The 24778-nt window shown below is 38.3% G+C and overlaps 1 protein-coding gene across 5 annotated transcripts in view; it reads left to right on the top strand.

Annotated features, from left to right (window-relative positions):
• The window catches only part of LMBR1 (limb development membrane protein 1), a 162909-nt gene that overhangs the window by 49228 nt on the left and 88903 nt on the right, over positions 1-24778 (top strand). For 4 of the 5 annotated variants that reach the window (XM_035029871.1, XM_035029872.1, XM_035029870.1 and 1 more), the window contains one exon: positions 3966-4105. The exons of the other annotated variant lie outside the window; for it this stretch is intronic. In XM_035029871.1, the coding sequence (XP_034885762.1) occupies positions 3966-4105 (140 nt within the window). Of the gene's footprint in view, positions 1-3965; positions 4106-24778 lie in introns of those variants that run through there. 5 annotated transcript variants of the gene reach the window in all.

Genomic DNA, 24778 nt, shown 5'->3' with positions numbered 1-24778 from the left:
CGTGCTGTTTTGCGGATTAAATCACATCTGCAAAATAATCCAGGATTGGTGCTGGTGTACAGTACGTGGGAATTTGGGGTTGCCTCCCTTCTCTCCACCATCTTTCCTTGCCTTGCCCCCTCCACCGAAGAGGAGGAAATGGAAGGAGAGTCCTGCTGAACAAGGAGAAAAAAGAGGAAGAGCTCAGATAAGTTCTTAAGTGTAATGATTGGCAGCACTACCTGGCTACTTGAAACAAGGATCTCCACAGCTGGCTTAGCACCCATGTCAAAATGGAAAGCCTGTTCCTTGGCTGTTCTCACCTCCCGTTAGACCCACGTTTGCTTTCTCTTTTGCTCCTTTTTTCTTTTCTCTGTTTGTATCTGCTTGTGCCCCCAAATTAACTTTGCAACCAAAAACTACATTTTATGAGAGCTACTGTTGGCTAGGTAGTTGATTTGATTTGGATTTAAGTTATTGATATAAAAATGGAATGCTTTTGGGAGCCCTTGCAGGTGAGAGGAGAGTCTCCATTGCAGGAGGTAGGCCTGGCATGAGGTGTCAGAGCCCGGGGGTGACCTGGTGTGGGCTCTCAGGGTCCAAGAGCAGGGAGGGAATTTTCCCTCCTTGGTGGAGTGTCAGCTTGAGGGGTGATGAGGGGCACCCGCATGTGTTCAGGGGTGCTCTGTTACAGGGAGTCACAGGTTGGGGAGGGCATCCAGGCAGGATGACAGAGCCCAAGTAGGCTGAGGAGGGTGTCCCCAGAGGGATGGCCTGGCATAGGTATCAGAGGTCAGTGGGGAGGGAGGTAGGACAGTCCAGAATGGGGAGTCACCTGAGCAGGAGGGCGCCTCTGCATAGGGTGGGATGTCAGATCATTTCCAGGAGATTGGTCCATTAAAGGTGATGGGAGCCATTTTGCAGTTAGGGGAAAGGGAGAAAAATGAAAATGAACAGGGTTGTTGCATTGCAGTTGGACTTGCAAGTGAACTATCAGTGTGGACTCATGGTTTTCAATACAGAGTTATTGCACCAGATCTAGATGTAAAGGTGGGTGCATGTAAGTGTGTATATGTACATGTATGCATAGTGCATACTTGCATTCCTTGCCTGTCCTTTGGGAGCATGACATCCCGGGAGCAGGGGGTATATTTAGCACTAGACCTGTGCTTCTAAATACAACTTTCCACTAATAGGAACCAGGGCTCCTTGGGGGAGAAACTGACTGCAGGGGTAGGAGAGGGGAAGTTCCAGGCTCATGTTGTACATACGGTACTGCCAGAATACAAGGAAGTGCTCCAAGAACGATGGGGTGCAAGTCTAAAAGACCCAGAAGCCTTCAAGGGCTTTCACATCAATCAGGGACAGTCTGAGTGTCCAGAGAGTGATTGTAATGGATCCTACACAGAATAAAATAGAACAATCTTGAGTCCATACTGATAGGAATCAGTAAATGAATAAACTTTTTGGCAAGGAACAGGGTATTTTTCCTAGTTTCAAACTTAGCTTCCCACAAAATACTAATTAAAAGTGGAAAAGAGTGATGTTAGAGTCAGAGAGACCTGGCAGACACCATCCTGCCCAGTGGTCAGTCAGAACGTAACCAGCAACAGGGCAGACAGAAGTTCTAGGCCACCTAGTAGCCTGCAGAGAGAAGTGTGAAGCATTGCCTCTGTGATGCTCGTGGACATGACAGACGAGGCTGGGCCAAAGCTGAGTTCCATATTTCCCCGCCGGCCTGCTCCAGCTGCGGCCTTCTCCATCACAGGCGATACCAGCTCTACCATTCCCATTCTCAGGCTAAAAACTCAGAGTCAGCCTTGAGCCCTCTCTGCCCCCACCCCCAGGAAGTCCTGTGGGTTCTGTCCTCAGAATCTGCTCCATTTCAGAAGGTGACGTTTGTGAAACGGTACTTTAATCTGAGGGGCACTTCAATAGGTCTGTAAGCTATGACCACTACTGCTCTTTTTCGACCTGGCCTTACCTTAGGGACCCCTTGCCAGCATTGACCTGCACTGCATTGACCTTTTCCGAGTAGCTCTCGTCCTCGGTGCTCACAGGCAGGGTGAGAGGGTGGCAGCGACCTGTCTATATCCAGAGCCCAGTCACAGTACCTGCAATGCAGTAGATTCTGCAAGTGTTTGTTGAGAGTTGGCATTATAGTTAGGCTTTTCTGGATCATTCATGATTTCAAATACTTTACCTATTTGCCCTCATAAGCTTAGTTTTTTGTCAGATTACAGGTCCTGGTTTTTGATGTGGAAACTCTGGTTGGTCTTCCTGCTGGTTATGTGGTCAGTGTCATGTGAGCTGAGAGGAGAGGGATTGACTCTTGAGAGGAATGTGGAGAGTGGTGCTGAGGCTGCTTCACAGGGCAAATGACATAAAGGGACCCTAGGGACAGAGCTGACTGTGCCCCAGAGCACAGAGCCATGAAACGCATTGAGGTTTGGTGTACAAGAAGGCTGGGTACATCACACTGTATGTGGGAGTCTGTCGTGGCAAGAGGAGCCTAACACACATACTGGAATAGCTGTGCAGGACCTGGAATGGTGAACTTGTGGATTTGATCCTATTTTTAGCATTGGAAGGAAGCAGTGGTAGTGATTGGGATAACTTCCTCACTTGACTTGCAAGGACAGAACAGAGAAGCACGCTTCAGGCCACTGGCCGGTAGTTGCCAGAGTTGGCGGTGGACCTGGGTGGACATTTTTCCTAGTGCTTTTCCCAGGAAACGTGCCCGCTCAGCAAAACAGCTTCTAAGCCTTCTTCTGTGTCTGATTTGGTATTTTTGGTATGTATGATATGGTCTACATTTAAGCATTATCAATGATTTACTGAACAGAGGTTTCATGGTTGTTTTGGCTTTTAAGTAGGAAAACATTTCTGTTGGTTGCCACAAGATGGCATTGGTCTCAAAGTTACTCTAGTGGATGTGTATTTCAAGTGTTTATTGTGTTGTTTTTTTTTTTCTTTCTTATGTGTTACATTTATTTTCACATTCTTCCCATATTGACTTTAATGGGATGGATATTAAATTAAGATTCCATCTCTAATGTTGGTGAGGTTTTCTTTTCCTTTGCCTTTTTAGTCTTAAAAAAATCTTTTAAAAAATTAGATACAAAATTTTAAACATTTCAGACATATATAACTGAGAAAGTGAAAGCCCCTTAGAATTCCACTCTCCTGTGGGTTTGTTATATATTATGCTAGGTTTTTTGTGTGTGTGTGTGTGTACCTCTATTTTCCTGTGTGTATAAATGCATTTTTTTTTGGAGGGGGGAGCATGTTTTCTATTTATTGTCCGTGCCTTTTCAGTTTTTTTAACTTAATTTATCTTAGACATTTCTCTGTATCAGTATTTATTAGCAATATCTTATTTTTAAAAATGACAAAATAGTGTTTTAAATACTGTTTAATAGTAGAATATTGTTTAATAGTTCTCTACTGTTTCCTAGTATAATTTATTTTGCCTTTACCCGTTTTAAGAGGTAGCTGAGCAATGGCTTTGTTAAGTTTTTTTTCTCTTGAAATAACCATTTTGAATTGATTTCTTTTTCATACTGTTTTCACAAGTTTTTTTTTTTTTTTTCACCTGAATCAGTTTTTGCATTGCTGTTAGGATGTATTTGCCAAAGTAGTTAATTAAATGCAATTGTGAAATAAATATTTAAATTTAAAAGAGGAAAGAGACTATGGCTTATTCTTTGTAAAATGTGCAAGTACTCTGTCTTCTGTATGTGATTCTTCTAGGACCTGCTTGTTCAAGTTAATGACCTTTTTCACAGAGTGAGGAGTTTTAGAGTATACCTAATTGAACTTCTAGTATCATATATATATCATTTGTCTCCCAACTGCACATATTTAATGAAAATCTTATGTAACTTTTTTGGATTAAAAGATTTAAGAGTTTTTATCCTTTTTGAATTCCTACCGTATTCCTTGCTTTTTCCAATTGCTGGTGACAATGATCTCTTCTCTTCCAGGTTGTTTTTGAGCACGTTCACTCTGGCAGTTTCAGCTGGGGCTGTTTTGCTTTTACCCTTTTCAATAATCAGCAATGAAATCCTGCTTTCTTTTCCTCAAAACTACTATATTCAATGGCTAAATGGCTCCCTGATTCATGGTTAGTATATACTGCTCAATATAATCACAGTGAATGTTTTTGTTTTTTACTGCACTGTATTTTTAGATTTGCCTTTTCTTAATTTCCTTCATAATTTGCATCTTCCTCCAATAAACCATGAGTCCTTCATAAAATCAGAAAACCAGATTTTACTTACTATTCCTATTCTTAGTTGTGAAAGGCTTTTCTGTTTTACTTAATCAAGAAGCAGTCTTTATACTTAATGATTTTGATAAATAGGTTCTCATTTAAATATTTAGCAAGAGAATTTTGGTTTATCTGGATATGTCAAAAGAACTCAGCCTCCATTTAAGACCTAAAAATACTAGCCATAGTTTTCTACTTAATTTATTTTCTGTTACTTTTGTTATTTAAGAATGTATAATTGAAGGGGAAAAAAACTCTTCTGTCAAGTACAAACTTTAGAATTAATGTGGTTAAAAAAGTGACTTACTTACTGTGGGCAACATGGTATATTGCTTTGGAGGCCAGTTAGACCTGCATTCCAATCTTGACTCTGCCATTTTCTAGAAATTTTTAGTGAGGTGTACGACATTTTAATTTTAATTTATGAAATATATTACAAGATCTAATACATAGATCTTTTTTATATGTTCCATTGTCCTTCCCCCTTTTATTCTTTTTGAATTGTGGTATCTTTATATGGAAAACACATCAGCTTTTTATTACATTTTTAAAAATATGTTCTAGTTATTTTTCTTTTTAACTTTATTTGCTTTTTTATTGACAGAATTTTTAACATTTGTATATTGTCCAGTGTCCAGTCTTTTTTCTTCCTTTGGTTTCTCTAATTGTTTTGTGTTTAGAAGATCCTTTCCCTTCCTGATATGTGACAAATACTCTCTTTTTCCCCCTCATTTTCTAAAGATGATTTTTTTGTGTGCATAACTCTTTTTAATTCATCTGGAATTTATACAGACAGCTACCTTTTTTCTCCTTTGTGTTTAAAGAAATACTACGTTTGCTGTAGAATATTTGGAAAACAATATATGGTGAAGAAAATTAATGTTACCCACAATCCTACAACCCACAGAGCTATTGTGAATACCGTGTAATCTTCCGTAAGGTGTCTTCCTGTGAACGCATAACCAGATGGAAACCTTCAGGGACTCACTGATGATTTATGTTTTCCTAAATCAACATATAAATGGGAGGTTTCCATGCCATTAACTACTTTTCTGTGCAATTTATAGTAGTGCCTGGAGCTGTTGTTATAAGCATGGATTGTTCCCAATTTTTTTTTTTAACTAAAAAAGTTCCAGTGTACATCTTTACAAATATTTGTCCTTAGGATAAATTTCTGCAATTCACTTTCCAGGTAAGCACACTTTAAAAGTTTAGAGAAGATGTTTCCTGATTCCGAAAAGCTGTGTGAATTCCACTAGTGGTTTCACTTTTGCTGAGGGCATCCTCTTCCCAGAATGCATCTTCGTCAACTGTGGGTGGTACTTAAAACCTGCCAATTCAAGGAGTGCTTGGGTGGCACAGTCAGTTAAGTGTCCAACTCTTGGTTTCTGCTCAGGGTCATGAGATTGAGTCCTGCATCGGATTCCGTGCTCAGTGCAGTCTACTTGGATTCTCTCTCTCTGCCCGCCACCCCACCCCCGCAATAAAATCTTAAAAAAAAAAAAAAAGTTCCAGTTCAGAAACATGAAGCATCTCCCCTCTTAAATGTACATTTCTTTAATTACTAGTAAGGATAGACATTTACAAAACATACTCAGAGGTCATTCATAGTTATTTTTTAGTAAATTGCCTACCTATGTTTCCTTTGCCCATTTTTACAGTGTTTCCCCCTCCTTTTTTTTTTTAATTAAATTTTTAATTCCTGTTAGTTAACATGCAGTGTAATATTAGTTTCAGGTGTACAGTGCAGTCATTCAACACTCCATACACCACCCGGTGCTCATCACAAGTGCTCTCCTTAATCCCCATCACCTATTTCATTCATCCCCCAACCACTCCCTCCCCTCTGGTAACTATCAGTTTGTTCTCTACAGTGAAGAGTCTGTTTCCTGGCTTGCCCCTCTCTCTTTTGTCTGTTTGCTCGTTTGTTTTGTTTCTTAAATTCCACATATGAGGGAAATCATAGGGTATTTGTCTTTCTTTGACTGACTTATTTCTCCTGCATTATACTCTCACTCCATCCATGTTGTTGCAAATGGCAAGATTTCATTCCTTTTTACACTTGCAGTGTTTTTTTTTTTAAGTAATTAGTTGTCTATCAGAGGTTAATTGAAAACATTTTCCTCCCATTTGTCCTTTAATACTGCTTAAACTGTTTTTTGACATGAAAAATTTTAACATTTTAGTTTAATCATATATTTGAATCTGGCCTTTGTGGTTTCTGTCATGCTTGAAAGTAGAAACAAATGGAGTCATGATGCTCTGAAGACCAAATGAATTCAGTAAAATTAGGACTAATTATTAACTGAATAAAAAGAAATTACTCCATTTTTTTTGCTTAGCAATTGAAAAAAACTGAATAAGCAAACTGAAATTGATACAAAAAATAAATCCTCTACTGAAAAGTTAGCTGTTATTATGAAAGGCAGGAGACAACCTGGAAAGTAATGGCTATGACTGTTTTGGTGAGTTATTTTTAGATGACATGTTATTTGTTATTAAAAAATACTTGGATAATATATAATTTAGAAAATGGTTTTTACATGTATTGTCTAAAATGTTTGAGGAAGACTGTTTGGCATGGTTCCCCTTGGCCCTAGCTTCCTGTAAAGCGATAGGTACTATAGCATATACATTTTGCAGGATTGGGCTCCAGGTGTTCTTACCAGCAGAGCAGGTGGTCTCAAGCTGGGCTAACCAGTATGACAGGTGAACTGGACTTTGTTTCCAGTTTTACTGAGTAGAAATTGCATGCTATACTTAGTGACCTTCACATACTCTAAATCAAGGCTATTTCTTTTATTCTGTTTATGGCCTGTTAAGTAAGAGCTACTAACACATGACATGCCATATATTTGGAGGCCTTAACTCTGGAAGGAAATATATTTGTTTTATTGGTAGTCTTTCTCATTATAATGTAAGGTGTGTAAACTCAAATATTTTGTTTATAAATTAGGGCTTAGAACAGTGATTCCCACATAGTGATTGCCTAATAAACCTGTTGAATGAATATGTGATAGACAATAATTTTGAACTCCAATAAAGCACATCATCTGAAAGTTGGGGAACTAGAGGAAGAACCTTCTAAATGATGTCACTGCTTCTAAATGTACTCTTAGGAATAGGTTTCAGGAGGCCTGGGATGTAAGCCCTGGAAATTTTCCTTGAGGGTTTTATGACCCCTGGCTTTGTTTCTGCTAAATCTTTGGTAGGTCTGTATCCTTTGCTGCATGTAGTGAATTTCATAAATCTTTAAATTCATCTTTCTCTTCTAAATTCATAGCTTTCTTTAACCTTATCGATGACATTCGAGGTAGTGCTTATTATTAGTCCCTTAGATTGTCTTGGGGTTGAAGATTTGTCAACCTTAGACATACTTGCTTCTTAGCTTTAAAAAAATCATTAATGGGGCCAAATTATGGTAATACTAAGACATGCCCTGAGGCATGTTCTGTGTTCTAGACATGCTCTTCCTCACTTCCAATTTGGAGGAGGCGTCCAGGTTCCCCTTCGTGGTCAGAACTCCCTTCCTTGCTGGTTGATTGAGAGGCATGAGGACTGCAAAGTGCTGGACAGCAGGCTGAACTTCCATTTCAGTGGAATCGTTGTGTCTCGTGGTGGAAACGTTCCTCCCTTTGGAGCTGGAACTCTAGTCTAGCAGCACTGGTTCCTAAGGTTATAGGAACAGGAGACAGAAAGTTTGCTAGTGGGTCAGGATGGATAATAGTGAGTGCTACCACTCCCGATTCTACTCCTTGATTCTACCTGTGAACCCCGGCTATGGGAGAAATACCACCATATATTGAATACAGATTCAGGGGGAATACGACCTCCTAGAGTACCTTTCTTCAGCCCTGCGAGGTATTGCCAGCTAGCTGGCACCGTAACTGAGTCTTCAGAAGGACATTCCACCATTCTATCAAACCAGCTGCTTCAGGATCGTGGGAAGCATGCATGACCAGTGAATTCCGAGGGCATGGGCCCATTGTTGTTCTTCTGCTATGAGGTATTTCCTAGATCAGGAGCGCTGCTGTGATGATGGTGGGCAAGGCATTCTGAAAGTCCACAGATAATAGTTTTGGCAGCAGCTTTGCGTTCAAGGCAAATCTGTACCCAGAGTAAGTGTCTGTTCCAATAAGGACAAAATGCTGCCCTCTCCATGATGGGAGTGGCCCATTTCAGTGAACCCACCACCAGGTAGCTAGCTAATCTCCCCTGGGAGTGGTGCCATATTGAGGTCTCAGTGTTGGTTTTTGCTGCTGGCGATTAGGCATGCAGGTGGTAGCCATAGCCAGGTGAGTCTGATGAGTAGGCATGCACCTTGCTGAGCCCGTGCATAATCTCTACCCTGCCATCATGGCCACTTTGCGTATGAGCCCATTGGATCATGACGAGTGGCGGGGAAAGAGGCTGACTGTGGTATCTGCGGAACAGGTAGTCCTGTCCACTTGATTATTAAACTCCTCCTTTGCCAGGGTCCCCTTTTGATGAGCAGTCACATGGGACATGAGTATCTTTGCATTTTTTTTTCCCATTCAGAGAGTACTCTCTGTACTACCTCTGCCCCAAATTTCCTTGTTACCAGTTTTCTAGTCATGTTTCTTCCTGACCTTCTAGCCAAATCACTGGACACAACCCGTGAATTTATAATTACATGTCTGGTCATTTCTCCTCCCAGGCAAAGTGAACAGCCAGGGGCATTGGGAGGATTTCCCTTCACTGCTGTCTCAGAGGGCTCTAGTGCTGCAGCTGTCCACTCTGGGTGGTGGTGTGCAGAACCATCTGTAAACCAGGCCTGAGTCTTTTCTTCGCTCTGTCAGCAGATTGTAGGGAACTCCCTATGAGGCCCTACATGCAAGTTGGGGAAGAGAAGTAGTAGAGCAGGAGTGGAGACCATGGGCATTTGGGCCACTTGTTCATGTAACTTACTTGTACCTTCAGGGCCTGCTTGGGCCTGATCTTATGTATACCACTTCCGTTTGATGATGGAGTGTTGCTGTTGCATGTCTGATGTTATGGCTCTGTGGGTCAGATAACAAACACCCTGTTCATGATGGGCAGCTCCATTCACATGGTAACTTGGTGGCTCATGGTCAAGTGTTCAGTCTCTTTTTTTTTTAGATTTTTAAAAAAATTTATTTATTTGACAGAGAGCACAAGTAGGCAGAGGGAAAGGGAGAAGCAGGCTCTCTGCTGAGCAGGGAGCCTGATGTGGGGCTCGATCCCAGGAGGCTGGGATCATGACCTGAGCCGAAGGCAGCCGCTTAACCGACTGAGCCGCCCAGGCGCCCCAAGTGTTCAGTCTCTTTTAAGGCCCAGTAACAGGCCAAGATGTGTTACTTAAAAGAGAATGCTTATCTGTGCAGGGCTGTCCTTCAGGTGTGTCCCAGAGGGGCTGTCGTGCTGTAGGGCTTTGCTCTAAAGTCCTAAGGGCCTGCGCTGTGATCCCTTTGTAGTGCCTGCCAGAGGCTCCACGCAGCATTCCTGCCTGCCGTGGGCACTTCGGGCATCGCTGGGTTTGCGGATCACGTGGCCTACATAGCAGAGCAGCTGGCACAGCGGCCTGTACTCGTTGCAGAACCTTCTTTTGTTCTGGACCCCACTGTAAACTGGGCAGCTCTGGGCGTCACTCGCTAAGTGAGCTGCAGTAACACACCCAAAGGAGGAATAGGGGGCATATGTTACCTTCTAAATCCCAAGAAGCCCGTGGACTTCGTGCCTTTCTTGGTTGTAGGAAGAGCCAGATTCAACAACTAGTCCTTCACCTGAGAACAGAGATCCCCCACGTCCGCATACCACTAGACCCCTAGAAATTTCACTGACATAGAAGGCCCCTGAATTATTCTTGGATTTATTCTCCACCCTCTGACATGAAAATGTCTTACCAATAAGTCTAGAGTACTTGCTACTTCTCGCTCACTAGATCCAGTCAGCACAGTGTCATCATGAGAATGGGCCACTGTGACATTTGGTGGAAGGGAAGGGCAATCAAGATTCCTGCAGATTCAATTGTAACAGGGCTAAAGAGTTAGAGTGGCCCTGAGGTAAGACAGTGAGGGTGCTTTGCTGGCCTTGCAGCTGAAAGTAAACTTCCAGTGGGTCTTACGGACAGAGATGGAGACAGAGGCCTCTGTCACATCAGGAGTCACACACCAGGTGCCACGGTATGTGTTAATTTACTTAAGCAGTGAAACCACATCTGGAACAGCAGCTACAGTGGGAGTCACCACCTAGTGAGGTTTACGGTAATCCACTGTCATTGTCCTAAGGTCTGTCTGTTTTGGGGATGTGGGAGTCACTACTTCTGCGTCTTTCAAACCCTTGATGGTGGCATTAATCTCTGCATTTCCTTCAGGGATGTGGCATGACTTTTGGTTTACTGTTTTCCTAGTTAGAGGCAATTCTGGGGGCTTCCACTTGGCATTTCCCACTGTAATAGCCCTTACTGCACAGGTCAGGGGACCAGAGTAGGGGTTCTGTTAGCTGTGAAGTATGTCTATTCCTTATGCATTCTGGCACTGGGGATGTGACCGCAGACTGGGTTTGCAGACCCACTGTGACACATGTGAGACCTGAGCTAACACTCCGTTGACCAGCTGACCTCCATAAGCCCTTGCTGTGACTGGTGGGCCACAGTGATGTTTTGGGTCTCCAAAAGTAGTCCCTGAAGAGTCCGATGATTTCCTTTACCCCATTGCAGTTATATCATCCACATTCATTTGTCAGTCATTTACCATCTTGTAACACTAGATTTTCTTGAGTTATTACTTGTCTTTTTGTGTTAAGCCTTTGTGAATTTATGCCAAATTCTTTGAGGTCTCAGAATATGTCTGAAATTCTCTTAATCTCCCATGGATCACTGCTCCAGTACTTTCACACTGGAATTGTCCAATAAGGATTCATCGTTGAGTGAATAAAAGTTATTTATTGTGTCATTAGGAATACCTTGATAAAAAACTTAATTTGAAAAGAAATTTAATGGCTTATCCTGTAAAATTGTCAGTGTGGATGGTTTTGATCACTTGTGCCTTTAGTGTGTAAATCATATGGATTAGGCCAATATATGTGTTGATAATGCTTTAGGATGTATAAAAATACTTAGTTTGAATTAAATATAGTGTCTGGATTTGGGCCACTTGGTTTGAGATGTTACATGTTAACCAGATTATGTTAGAATGCCACTTCACCTCTGTGGGCCAGAATTTAATAACATAAATAAATAAGATATTACCCTTAGTTCTAAATCTGTATCATGTAGCAAGATGTATCTTTGTCTACAAGGGGAAAATAATTAAAATAGCTTGAAAAATGTGATATACAAAAATGATATTGGAGCTAGAATGGGGCAGAATGGTAATCTGGTCATTGGCAGTTTTAGCCCAGGGTCTTTTTTGCTTGTCAGCCGGCAGTTGTGAGGTGTGTCCCATCATTCACTTAGTGTGGGTATGACATGCCAGCAACTATAGTTATTATAGGGTGGTACAAAGAGAGCAGAGATGACAAAATGGTAGCTAAAATTTGTATTGTCACTTTTATTGTTAAAATTGAAAAAGGGTAAAAAATGGACAGAAAGAAAGCATCTAATTGTATTCACTTTCTTTGTATCTTGTTAAAAGCTTAGCAGAAAAATATGAAACTCTACAGCTCCATAAATTGAAAAACTGATAATGGGTTTTCCTTTCGGGGTGATAGACATGTTTTGGGGTGAGATGGTGGTAGTGGTAGCATGATTTGTGAATGCACTAAATGCATTGAATTACTCCCTTTAAATGGTAATTTTATGTAATGTGAGATTAAAGTTAAAAAATAAACAGGAATAAGTCTTTGGAAGGTAGAAGAATGATGGAGTTAAGTTGTAGCCTTAAATAAAGTCAGGAAATAATTCTTCAGTTTTTTTGAGGTATCCCCCACTGGGGGCCAATTTTTGCTAAGCTGTCCATACTTAACTTATGAAAGAGACAGAGACACATGTTTATAACATGATTGCCTAGTTGACATTTAGTCTGTTAAAAGATAACCACCATGAACCTTACTAGTCTTTTCAAGGTATGGGTGTTTTATTTTGATTTTTCAACAGGAATAGACACTATGCTATTGTGGATATCATGAAGGAACAATACAAAATCCATCTTTATTTTAGCCATTTTCAAGTCCCACAGAAGATTAAAAAAATCAGACTTCTAGATTATAAGCAATTAAACTAAAAAAAAAAAAGAAAAATAAGTATAACATCTACTTATGTATAGATATTAAATCAAAATCAGTCCTTCATAAAGTTTAATATACCATTATTGGTTAAATGTTACTAGTAGTTTCTAATTAATTGGTCTTAATAGTCATTTGTCATAGTATGCATCACCGTAGTTACTGGATATTAATGGAGGTATTCTTTATAAAAATTTTAAAAATAAAACACAATCTAAGTGTCAGAGTAAGAAATTTGCTTAATTGAATTTTGGTAGATCCTAACAGTGGAGTGCTTTTTTGGCCATTATAGATGATGATGTAGAATAGTATTTGTTGATAGAGAAGGATGTTGAAAAACATGTTTTTCTCTGGGTGGTAGGATTAATTACAGGATATAAAAATTTTTTTGGTGCTTCTATTGTATAATATTTCTGCAATGGACATGTATTGCTTTTTTGTTACAAGAAAAAAGTTATATTAAGGTAAAAAGTTTCACAACTCATGCTAAAATTGTTCTTTAATTTTTGTTTTTCTTCTAATAGACAGAAGCTGTTCTAATTCTGGGGTTCACACAGTACTTACTGTTCAGAAGCAAACTTGTCTTTCTCTAAGGCTTCTGCTTTCTTGGTAGAATTTTTTTATTATATAACTCACTTTTTGACAATAGCGTTAGATCCTCAATTCCACTGAAATACTGATTTTAACTTAGATTTGTCATTTTGGAAATTATTGAATATGGCTGAACTCTGATTAATTTTCTGTTTTAAATTCATGAAGTGTTTGGTCTATATGATAAAAAATGATAGATCATTTGCTTAATAGTATTTTATGTTGGATTTTGGAATATTTTGTGACTCCAGCAGATGGAGCTAGAAGTTAATGCATCCTATGGTGATCTGGCAATTCAGTTTGGTTTGGTTTGAAATGAAGTATTCTAGGATTAGTAAATAACCATTGTTTAAGTTCAGATACATCTTTGGGGGATAGGCATAGGACATCTTTCAGAAAGGTTGTCACTGATACTGATTTAGACAAACTACAAGGTTTTTGAATTTTTTGGGTTATATTGAAGGATTTTAGCTGTAATAAAGTAATTTTAGCCTTTTGAAGTAGAGAATATTTTTATTTTATAAATTAATATGTAGTCATATAAATAAGTTATAAATATTAATTCTAATTTAAAATTAGGAAAGTTTCATCAAAATTACAGAATAATTCTTAAGGGATGTTTATGTATGTATGTCTGATGTATGTTTGTAAAATGCTGGAAACTTATTAAGTCTTAATTGTCAAGAATATAATTACTACTTAGGAATGTATGTTAGATATATTTCTCTGTATTAGATGTTTTTCTCAAAGTAACTTTAACTTATATGTTATAGATTTAATAATTAAATTAGCATAAGCTAGGCCTGAAACTTTCACATTTACTTACTCTGGTAAATAAACTTAATTTTTTGCATTTAATTATTTAGACTTTGAATAAAAACTGATTATTTGTGTAGATGATTATTCTGTTAAGATAAGACCATCAGCTCTCAAATTCTTTGTGTTAAGTGAATGTTTCTTGCAAAAATAAATACAGTGGAGGTTCTGTATCACATTATATCCCTTTCTACAATTGTGGTTGTCAAAACCATTAGTAGTAATGTTGAGTCTCCTGGAAAAGGGGCAATTGGGGGAAAATAAAAAAAAAATTTAAATTATATATATACATATACACACACACGTATGTACTATATGCACACATATATAGCATACACATATACTCATATATATTACATATATAGTTTAGTATGTAAAAGTGTAGGCATCTAATTTCATGTCAAACTAAATGAGTTGGTATTCAGAATCTTTGTGATCATACTCATCATTTTCTCCACTTGTTCTGCAGACATTGCTGCTTGTTGATATCTGTTGATACAGATTTCTTTATTTAGCTTTTTATAATTATCTTCATTTTAAGTGTGTGGGTTAGTCAGAGCAGATACTTTTTCCGATTTGTGAGCTTTTGCCCAAGGCAGAGTTTTATTTATTTTTTTCTTTTTTTCAAGATTTTCTTTATTTATTTGACAGAGAGAGACACAGCGAGAGAGGGAACACAAGCAGGGGGAGAGGGAGAGGGAGAAGCGGGCTTCCTGCCGAGCAGGGAGCCCGATGCGGGGCTTGATCCCAGGACCCTGGGATCACGACCTGAGCCGAAGGCAGACGCTTAATGACTGAGCCACCCAGGCGCCCTTGCTCTTTTTTTATTTTTTTTAATTTTTATTTATTTTATTTTTTAAATTTTTTTAAAGATTTTATTTATTTGACAGAGAGAGACACAGAGAGGGACCACAAGCAGGGGGAGTGGAGAGCGAGAAGCAGGCTCCCCGCGGAGCAGGGAGCCCGATGCGGGGCTCAATCCCAGGACCCTGAGATCATGACCTGAGCTGAAGGCAGATGCTCAACGACTGAGCCACCCAGGCGCCCCCAGAGTTTTATTTCTTAACTTTTGATTTTCAGAGAACAATTTGTAGTCTCCCTGCATGAAAGGAGACATATATGATCAGAAGGATGAATTCTGGGAGTATGTGTATTTATAGTTCAATAACAAAAAAAAGTTCCCTTCTGTGCTAAGAATGGTAGTTGTTTCAAATTACAAAAACTAATAAAGTTTTCCCCCATATTATAAAAGTATAGTGGATTTTAAGCATTCAGGGGTTTATATTCATGGTGGCAACTATTTGAGAGCAAGCTTGAGCTCCCTCCTAAGTGGTAATCTGTGATTTGGCTAAAGCTTGGATTTGAACTGTGTTGTCAGTGAGGCTGGTAAATAGAGTGAGTGGCATGGCTGACGGGAATCCCAGCATTTTGTTGGGAGATTACCTAACAGGGATTTGGAGAATTTTGAGTTTGACAACAAGGTTTAAATATGTTTCATTTTTTTTAAGGGTCTTTATTTGTTCCTCATAGAAAACTAATAATATGTAGAAAAGTAGGAAGAAAATCATCCATAATTTTAGTACATTCACATTGTTAGTAATTTGGTGTATTTCTTTGCAGCTTACTTTCTGTTTCTATTTTTGGTCGTTTATATATATATATGTTTATATATATATATATATTTTTTAAGATTTTATTTGACGAAGAGAGAGACAGCGAGAGAGGGAACACAAGCAGGGGGAGCGGGAGAGGGGAAGCAGGCTTCCCGCTGAGCAGGGAGCCCGATGCGGGGCTCGATCCCAGGACCCTGGGATCATGACCTGAGCTGAAGGCAGACGCTTAACGACTGAGCCACCCAGGCGCCCCTGTTTTTATATATTTTTAATGTCGTGTGTATATAGGTTTTTGTTTTGTAAGCTTTTTGGGGTATAATTAATGAGAATCATTCTTTTTAAAAAAATTTTTAAAAGATTTTATTTGAGAGAGTGAGCGTGAGAGACCATGAGCTGGGGGAGGGGTAGAGAGAGAGGGAGAAGGAGACTCCCTGCTGAGCAGGGAGCCAGAAGAGACTCGAAGAGACTTGGGGCTCCATCCCAGGACCCCAGGATCATGACCAGAGCAGAAGGCAGATGCTTAACTGACTGAGCCACCCAGGAACCCCTAATGAGAATAATTCTTTAGGGAAAGGTTAGGAGCTAATTTTAGCTGTAACTCACTTTCTTGTCTTTATCTGGTCAAATTGCTGGTGTGCATTAGAATTTTTCAGTTGTTTGGAACATTTGCATTATTTTGAGATGGCTGGCGGGAGGCACTGACATTTGTTTAGTATTTGGTATGTTATTTCTCTTCTTTTCTTTATGAGAGCCCTATGAGTTAAGTTGTAGCCTATTTTATACATGAGGAAACAGAGTTGAAGTTCCTTTTCCAACTCATATATAGCTGATAGATGCAATCTTAAGCTAGTCAGATGTAAAGTGCCACTTACTCAGACATCTGGCATCAGGACTTTTAGGCCTTTTAAATCATGAATAGTGTGAATGCCTTGTTTTGTTAGAGGACATTATAGCAGACAAAGTACATATAGTACATTCAGTGTTTTATCAAAGTTGGATTTGTTAAAACCTTTCTGTATTTGGTGTTTTCAAAAGGCTTGGGTGTACATGTGCTCACATATAAATACATGTAGAAATGCTGAATTCTGTTTCAGTGTCTTACAAACTGATCAGAAGCTCCACTAATTTTGTTTTACACAGATGGATAGAATTAATAAGCTGTCATATTCTCAGTTTAAACATTTCCTTTAGTAAAATCTTATTAAACTGATTGCTTTTTTCAGCAGATGATATTAACAAAATTCAAAATATTGTGCTTTTTTCATCCAGAATGATGAGTGTGAGATCCATACAGTAGTGTAGAAAGAGCAAGAGATCTTGGATCTAATCCTTTGTCTATTATTTGTAAGTTATGGAATTTGTGTGGCATTTATTTAACCTCTTTTAAAAAAAAGAGTTTGGTTTCTGAGGGAATGAAACAAGGGATCTCAAAGTTCTTTTCTGCTCCAAAATTCTGTGTTTACTTGTTATTCTTGGTGCATTAAAATAAAAGTATACTTTTGTTTATTTTGAATAAATCTTAATTTCAGAATCTTACAAATGTATGTCTACCCTGCTTAAGTATTAAAGAGATCTTTATTTAGACCAGTAGAAACAGGAAGAGAGGTCCTTTTAATTTAACACAATTCTTTGAGAAGATATAAAACTGGTACTTTTTTTCCTAAGTGATTTCCCCCCCCCCCTTTCAGAGTGTAAATTGAAAGTAACAGGTATTGAACAGTATAATAAGGAGCTTAGCAAAGTGAGGCTTTGCAATGATTTCATTATGTTTAATATGTTTTTAGGACACTATCATTTTTTAAAAAAAGATTTTATTTATTGAGAGAGAGCGAGAGAGAGACACAAGCAGGGGGAATGGCAGGCAGAGGGAGAAGCAGACTCCCCGCTGAGCAGAGAGCCAGATGCGATGCGGGACTCGATCCCAGGACCCTGGGTCATGACCTGAGCTGAAGGCAGATGCTTACAGACTGAGCCACCCAGGCGCCCCTAGGATACGATCATTTGATTAGAGTACATTTTCTAAATGTATCAAAGAATATAATGGGCAGGGTATAGAAAAGGGAGAAAAAAGAATAAGCATGATGGTTTTGTGAACTGTCCTGAGGCCCACTGTAGAATGTGTACTGGAGCAGTTATATTTTAGGAATTTAGGGCAAGAGAGTAAAGTGAATGGATATTTTACAATAGGGAACAATTTTGTCTAAGACATAGGAGTTGAGGCTTAGGCTTTATTGAGTTGGGTGTTGAAACAATTTAAAAAAGGGGCAAGGACCTCAGTAAGTATTTGGGAAGTCAACTTCAAACAGTGGGTAACTACCCGTTAAAAACAGCTTTTTAAAGATTAACAAATCCATGAGGACACTGAGTAAAGAATGAGTGATCTGCTATGGTGTTTTATGCCCAGAGCATTCCCTGTGTTTATTGTTTTATCAAAAACTAAGGCTCAGGTATGAAGTAAGAAAAATTAAGAAAATCAGCATTCAAGTTTAAAAGCTACATATAGTCTGGCCAAGATGAAGTAAGAGAGACTGTGTATACCCTGTCACTTAAAACAACTAAGTTTTCAAGAAAACGTAGGCACTGAGAATAGCAATTCAGCATATAAATAAAAATATTCAACTGCTTGAGGGTGCTGCCGAGAGAATGGGGGTGCAGGCTATAGTTGGGGGGCAGGTGGCTGGAGGTTCTGGGCAGAGTACTAGACAGATGAGAGTTGCACAGAGAAACATCTTGTTTTACAGATGGATAGAATTAGTGGACTATCATGATCTCAGTTTAAACATTTCTCTTTGTAAGATCTTATTAAATAGATGTTCTTTTTCGGGGCGGGGGGAGCTGAAATGAAGGTTTTCGTGAGTTTGCATTCTTATTGGAGGCTCTGGGGAAGAATTTGCTTCCAGGCTCATTGAGGTTATTGGCTGAATTTGGTTCTTTGTGGTTGAAAGACTGAAGCCCTTCCTTTCCTTGCCAGGTGCTGGTCTTTGCCCTAGAGGCTGCCCACCTCTTAGTTTTTCATGTGACCCCTTCCAGAAAAAGTGCCTTGAGTTCCTCCCCGATTGACCCTTCTACTGCTTCTCTCTGACTTCAGTTGGAGAAAGTTCTTTGCTTTTAAAGGTTCATTGGGTAGGTTTCACCCACCTGGCTAATCTAAGATGATCTGTCTCCCTATATTAAGGTCCATAGCCTTAATAATTATATCTGCAGTCTTTTTGGCATGTATACTGGGTTGAATAATGGTCCTCTTTCCTGCCTACCCTTCTTCCCCCAATCAGGTCCACCTAGAACCTCAGAATGTGGCCTTATTTGGAAATAATGTCTTTGAAGATGTAATTAGTTAAGATAAGGTCACACTGGGTTAGTGTGGGCCCTAATTTAATTACTAGTATCCTTATAAGAAGATAAAACAGAGACACAGACACACCTGAAAAAGGCCATGTGAAGACAGGTAGATTTGGAGAGATACATCTATAAAAACTAGGAATGCAGCTACCCCGTCTCTACCAGAGATAAGGAAGGATTCTTGTCTAGAGCCTTCAGAAGGGATATGGCCCTACTGACCTTGATTTTGGACTTACAGCCTCCAGAACTGTGAAAGAACAAATTTCTGTTGTTGGAATGTGGTACTTTGTTTTTAGGACACTATAGAAAACTAATATACCATGTAAGGTAACATATTCACAGATTCCAGGGACTAAGATATGGACATCTTTGGGGATTCACTCTGCCTACCTTGAGTCTACAGCTGAGTACAAAGCAGTAAAGTAAAACTCATAACAAAGAGAAAAATAAGTCAAAACTGACTTACAATTGACACAGATTCAGAATTGGTAGACAAGAATGTTTTCATGAGGTTGCATTCCTTATTGAAGGCTCTTGGTAAGAATTTGCTTCCGGGCTCATTCAGGTTATTGGCTGAATTTTGTGGTAAAATATAAAAGTTTTTATTATATGTCTTTTAAAAAGATAATTGGGGGCACCTGGGTGGTTCAGTTGGTTAGCGTCTGACTTTGGCTCAGGTCATGATCCCAGGGTCCTGGGATTGAGCCCCTGCATCGGGCTCCCTGCTTAGCGGGGAGCCTACTTCTCCCTCTCCCCCGCTTGTGCTCTCTCTCTCAAATAAATAAATAAAATCTTTAAAAAAAATAAAAAGATAATTGGCTGCTTAAAAAGTAGTAACAATGTATTGTGATTTTATAGCATATACAGGTAAAATTCATGACAACAATAGCACAGAGGCAGAAGGAAAGAAATGGAAATATACCATTGGAAGGTTGTTATGCTGTACCTGAAGTATTATATCACTTGAAAGCTGACTGTGATGAGTTAAGGTGTATGTGATAAACCTGCAAATAACCCTAAAATAGCTCAACAAGGAGATAGTCAATAAGCAACTGTAAGAAATAAAATGGAATCATAAAAATTAATCCAAAGGAGCACAGAAAAAGAAGAAAAAGGGAAGATAAATGGGACAAATAGAAAACAAAGAGCAAACCAATAGACTTAAACCTGACCATATCAGTAAACATCAGTGGTCTAAACATTCCAATTAAAAGACAGAGATTGGGGGCACCTGGTTGGGTCACTTGGAAGAGCATGTAACTCTTGATCTTGGGGTTGTGAGTTCGAGCCCCACGTTGGGTGTAGAGATTACTTAAAAATAAACAAATAAACTTTAAAAAAAGGGCAGAGATTATCAGATTGAATAAAAAGGAAGGACTCAAGTATATGCTGCCTACAGTAAACCCATTTTAAATAATACAGACACAAATAGGTTTAGAGCAATAGAAGAAAAAAGATATACCATGCTAATTCTAATAAAAAGAAAGCTGGAGTAGGTATATTATTATTATTAGAAAAGGGTATAGATTTTGCCAGGCATAAATAAGATCATTTCATAATGATGAAATTCATCAAAACATAGTAAACATTTATCTACCTAATAAGTAGCTATTAAATACATGAAGCAAAAACTTAATAGAAATGAAAGGATTAATGGTCAAAATCACAGTTCTATTCAGATTTATCAATATCCTCTTTTTAATAATTGATAGAACAAATTAAGAAAACAAGACAAGATTTGAATAACATTCTTAACTAATTTGGCCTAATTTGCATTTATATTATTTATTTATTTATTTATTTTAATTTTAATTTTATTTATTTATTTTTTATTTATTTGCAAGAGAGAGAATGAGAGAGAGCACGAAAGGGAGGAGGGTCAGAGGGAGAAGCAGACTCCCTGCTGAGCAGGGAGCCCGATGTGGGACTCGATCCCGGGACTCCGGGATCATGACCTGAGCCGAAGGCAGTCGCTTAACCAACTGAGCCACCCAGGCGCCCCTAATTTGCATTTATAGACCACTCTGCCCAACAGTAGTAGAATATACATTCTTTTAGTACACTAGGCACATTTACCAAGAGAGACGATATTCTGTGCCATAAAATAAATCTCAATACTTTTAGAAGAATTTAAGTCATACAAGATAGGTTCTCTAATGAAATTAAATGGGAAACCAGTAAAAGAAACATATTTAGAAAATCACTCAATTATTTGGTAACTAAATAACTAATAGGTCAAAGAAGAAATTAGAAGGGAAATTTGGAAGTTCTTTGAACTAAATGAAAACAAAAATAAAACATTTGAAAATTTATAGCACTAAAATGTCTATTTTAGAAAAGAAAAAAGGTCTCAAATCAGTGCCCACAATTTCCCACCTTAAGAAAACAGAAAGAGGAGAACAAATGAATACCAAATTAAGAAGATTGGAAATAAAAAAAGGATAAGAGGAGAAATCAGTGAAATAGAAAACAGAGAAAATACAGAGAAAGTGAGAAGATCGATAAAATTGATAAAGCTGCAGCGAGGTTGATTAGCAGGAAAAAGAGAAGACACCAATTACCAATATCAGGAATGAAATAGGTGACATCACTATGGATTCTACAGGTATTTTTTTTTTTTATTATGTTACATTAATCACCATACATTACATCATTAGTTTTTGATGTAGTGTTCCATGATTCATTGTTTGTGTATAACACCCAGTGCTCCATTCAGTACATGCCCTCTTTAATACCCATCACCAGGCTAACCCATCCCCCCACCCCTCTCCCCTCTAGAACCCTCAGTTTGTTTCTCAGAGTCCATAGTCTCTCATGGTTTGTCCCTCCCCACCGATTTCCCCCCCCTTCATTTCTCCCTTCCTACTATCCTCCTCTTCCTTTTTAAAAAACATATAAGGTATTATTTGTTTCAGAGGTACAGGTCTGTGATTCAACAGTCTTACATAATTCACAGCGCTCACAGTAACACATACCCTCCCCAATGTCTATCACCCAGCCACTCCATCCCCCCCACCCCCCACTACTCCAGCAACCCTCAGTTTGTTTCCTGAGATTAAGAATTCCTCATATCAGTAAGATCATATGATACATGTGGATTCTACAGGTATTAAAAGGATAATTAGTGCACATTGTGAAAACCTTTATGCCAATACAACACCTTAGAGAAATGGAAAAATTTGGAAGGCAAAAACTACTAAAGTCTCTCAGACATTGTAAAAATGTTACAAATGTTCTCACAAATAGAACTGTAGGCCAAGAAGACTTCACTGTCAATTCTATCAACTATTTAAGGAAGAAGCAATACCAGTTCTACACAGACTCTTTTAGAAAATTAGAAATGAAGGACTACTTCCCAATTCATGGTGCCTAGCATTACTCTGATTCCAGAACCAGACAGACATTACATGAAAAGAAAATTACAGACTAATATCCCTCATGAACATATATGCATAAATTCTAAACAAAATTTAGCAAATCAAATACAGCAATATATAAAAAGGATAATACAGTATGACTTTTGAAAAATCAATGAATGTAATTACTATATTCAAATTCTAAAAAAGAAAAGTCACCACAATACATGCAGAAAAAGCAGAAGAAAAATTCAACATCCATTCTTGATAAAATCAGCGAACTAGGCATGAAAGGGAATTTCTTCATCCTAATAAAGAGCATCTGTAAAAACCCTACAGGTAACATCATGTTTAATGAAAGACAATGTTCTTTTCCCTGCGAATAGAAACAAGGCAAGGATGTCCCCTCTCACCACTTCTATTCAACATTGTTCTGGTGATTTTTAGAAAATAAAGGACATTGAGGTTGGAAAGGACAAAGTGAAACTGTTTCTATTAACAGATGATAATGGTTGTCTATATAGAAATTGTGATGGAATCTATTATTAAAAAGCAATTAGAACCAATAAATGAATTTGCAAGGTTGCAGGATACACAATAAATATACAAAACTCAATTGCATTTCTATATACTTGCAATGAATAATTGGACATTGATTAAAAAAAAAAGCCCACTTGTATACAGTAGCATCAGAAACCTGATATACTTAGGGATGTGTGGGACCTATATACTATAAACTATAAAACACTGCTGGCAAAAATTAAGGAATGACACAATAAATGGAGAGATATACCATGTTCATGGATAAGACAATGTTAAGATGTCCGTTTTCCCCAGATGGGTCTACCAATTCAATGCAATCTCATTCAAAATCTCAGCAGGCTTTTTTTTTTTTTTTGGTAGAAATTGAAAAGCTGATCTGAAATTCAGATAGGACTTCAAAGGACTTAGAATAGCCAAAACAACTTTGAGAGAGAACAAAATTCTCTGTAGTAAGAGGACTTACTACCCAACTCGAAGACTATTTTAAGGCCATAGTAATCATTGATGGTGTGGTATCGGCATAAAGATAAATAGATCGACTCGATGGAATAGAGGATCCAGGAATATATCTACATATATATTGTCAATTTACTTTCAGTGAAGGTGCAAAGGCAATTTGGTGGAAAAAAGGTATTCTTTTCTACAAATGGTGTTGGAGCAATTGGATAATCATAGGGAAAACAATGAACTTCAGTCCATACCTGGCACCATATACAGAAGTGACTCAGAGGGATCATAGATCTAAATGTAAATCTTAAAACTGTAACCCTTGTAGAAGGAACCATAGGAGAAAGTCTTAGTGTTACTGGGCCAGACCATAATTTCTTGGGTAAGATGATCTGTAAAAGAAAAAATTGGCAAATTGGACTTTGTCAAAATCAAGAAATTTTGTTCTTTGAAAGATACTTGTTAAAAAGATGAAAAGACAATCTATAGATGGGGAGAAAATATCTGCAAATTATATAGCTGATAAAGGACTTGTATTCAGCATATATAAAGAACTTGCCAGACTCAACAATAAGTAAACAATCTAATGAAACAATGGGCAACAGACTTGAAGAGACTCTTCACCAAAGAAGATATAAATGGGTGGCAGATAAGTTAATGAAGATGTTCATGTTATTCTTTATTGATTAGGGAAATGTAAATTAAAACAGTAAAGAGATACCACTTTATACTTGTTAGAATGGCTAAAACTGAAAAGATTCCTCATACCGTATTTTGGTGAAAACAAAGGTTTTGTGTTTTGTTTGTTCCTGTGTCTCCCATGCTTGGAATGGTGCCTTCTAAATAAGGGTGTTGAAAGAACGTCGGTTGTCCATTTTCCAAAGCACTGAATGATAAGTGCATGGGATAGATTGAATTTATGCTTAGCATAATTTTATCTTTAACTCTTGATTTTATAGGTATTATAGGCATTATTTTGGGGCACCTGGGTGGCTCGGTTGGTTAAGTGACTGCCTTCAGCTCAGGTCATGGTCCTGGAATCCTGGGATTGAGTCCCACACTGGGCTCCCTGCTCATCGGGAAGTCTGCTTCTCCCTCTGATCCTCCCCCCTCTCATGCTCTCTCTCTCTCTCTCTCTCATTCTCTCTCAAATAAATAAAAATCTAAAAAAAAAGTATTATAGGCATTATTTTGAAAATCATTTTAAATTTGAGTGTTTTACCTATAAAAGGTATAAGATGTTTGGCCAAACATAATCCCAAAGACACACTTAGTCTTCTTTTTCTAAATCTATTTTTATTATCATCTTAGTAGCTTTTTATTGTAGTTTTGTAAGAGTACAGAATGTGTCAAAAAGGGAAAAGGTAATATGAACTTGCCTGCCTCTCTTACATTTTCCTTCCCACTTAGAATTGCTTGCTTAAACTTCTATGATATAGTGGTTTTTAAAAATCCCAGGAGTTAGCTCTGCCACTGGCTCTGCAACCTTGGCTAAGTTATATAACCAGCCTATTCCTCTGTCTTGTTGGGGAATTCCTATGAGGAGTACATGAGTTTGTGTAATATTGGTAAATCACTCAGAATAGTGCTTGGCACAGAAGGGCTCAATAAATGCT

This window comes from Mirounga leonina, unplaced genomic scaffold (genome assembly GCF_011800145.1).
Source record: "Mirounga leonina isolate KUSES-001 unplaced genomic scaffold, KU_Mleo_1.0 Mir_321, whole genome shotgun sequence".
Taxonomy (NCBI): domain Eukaryota; kingdom Metazoa; phylum Chordata; class Mammalia; order Carnivora; family Phocidae; genus Mirounga; species Mirounga leonina.
This window is presented reverse-complemented; position numbering and strand designations above follow the sequence as displayed.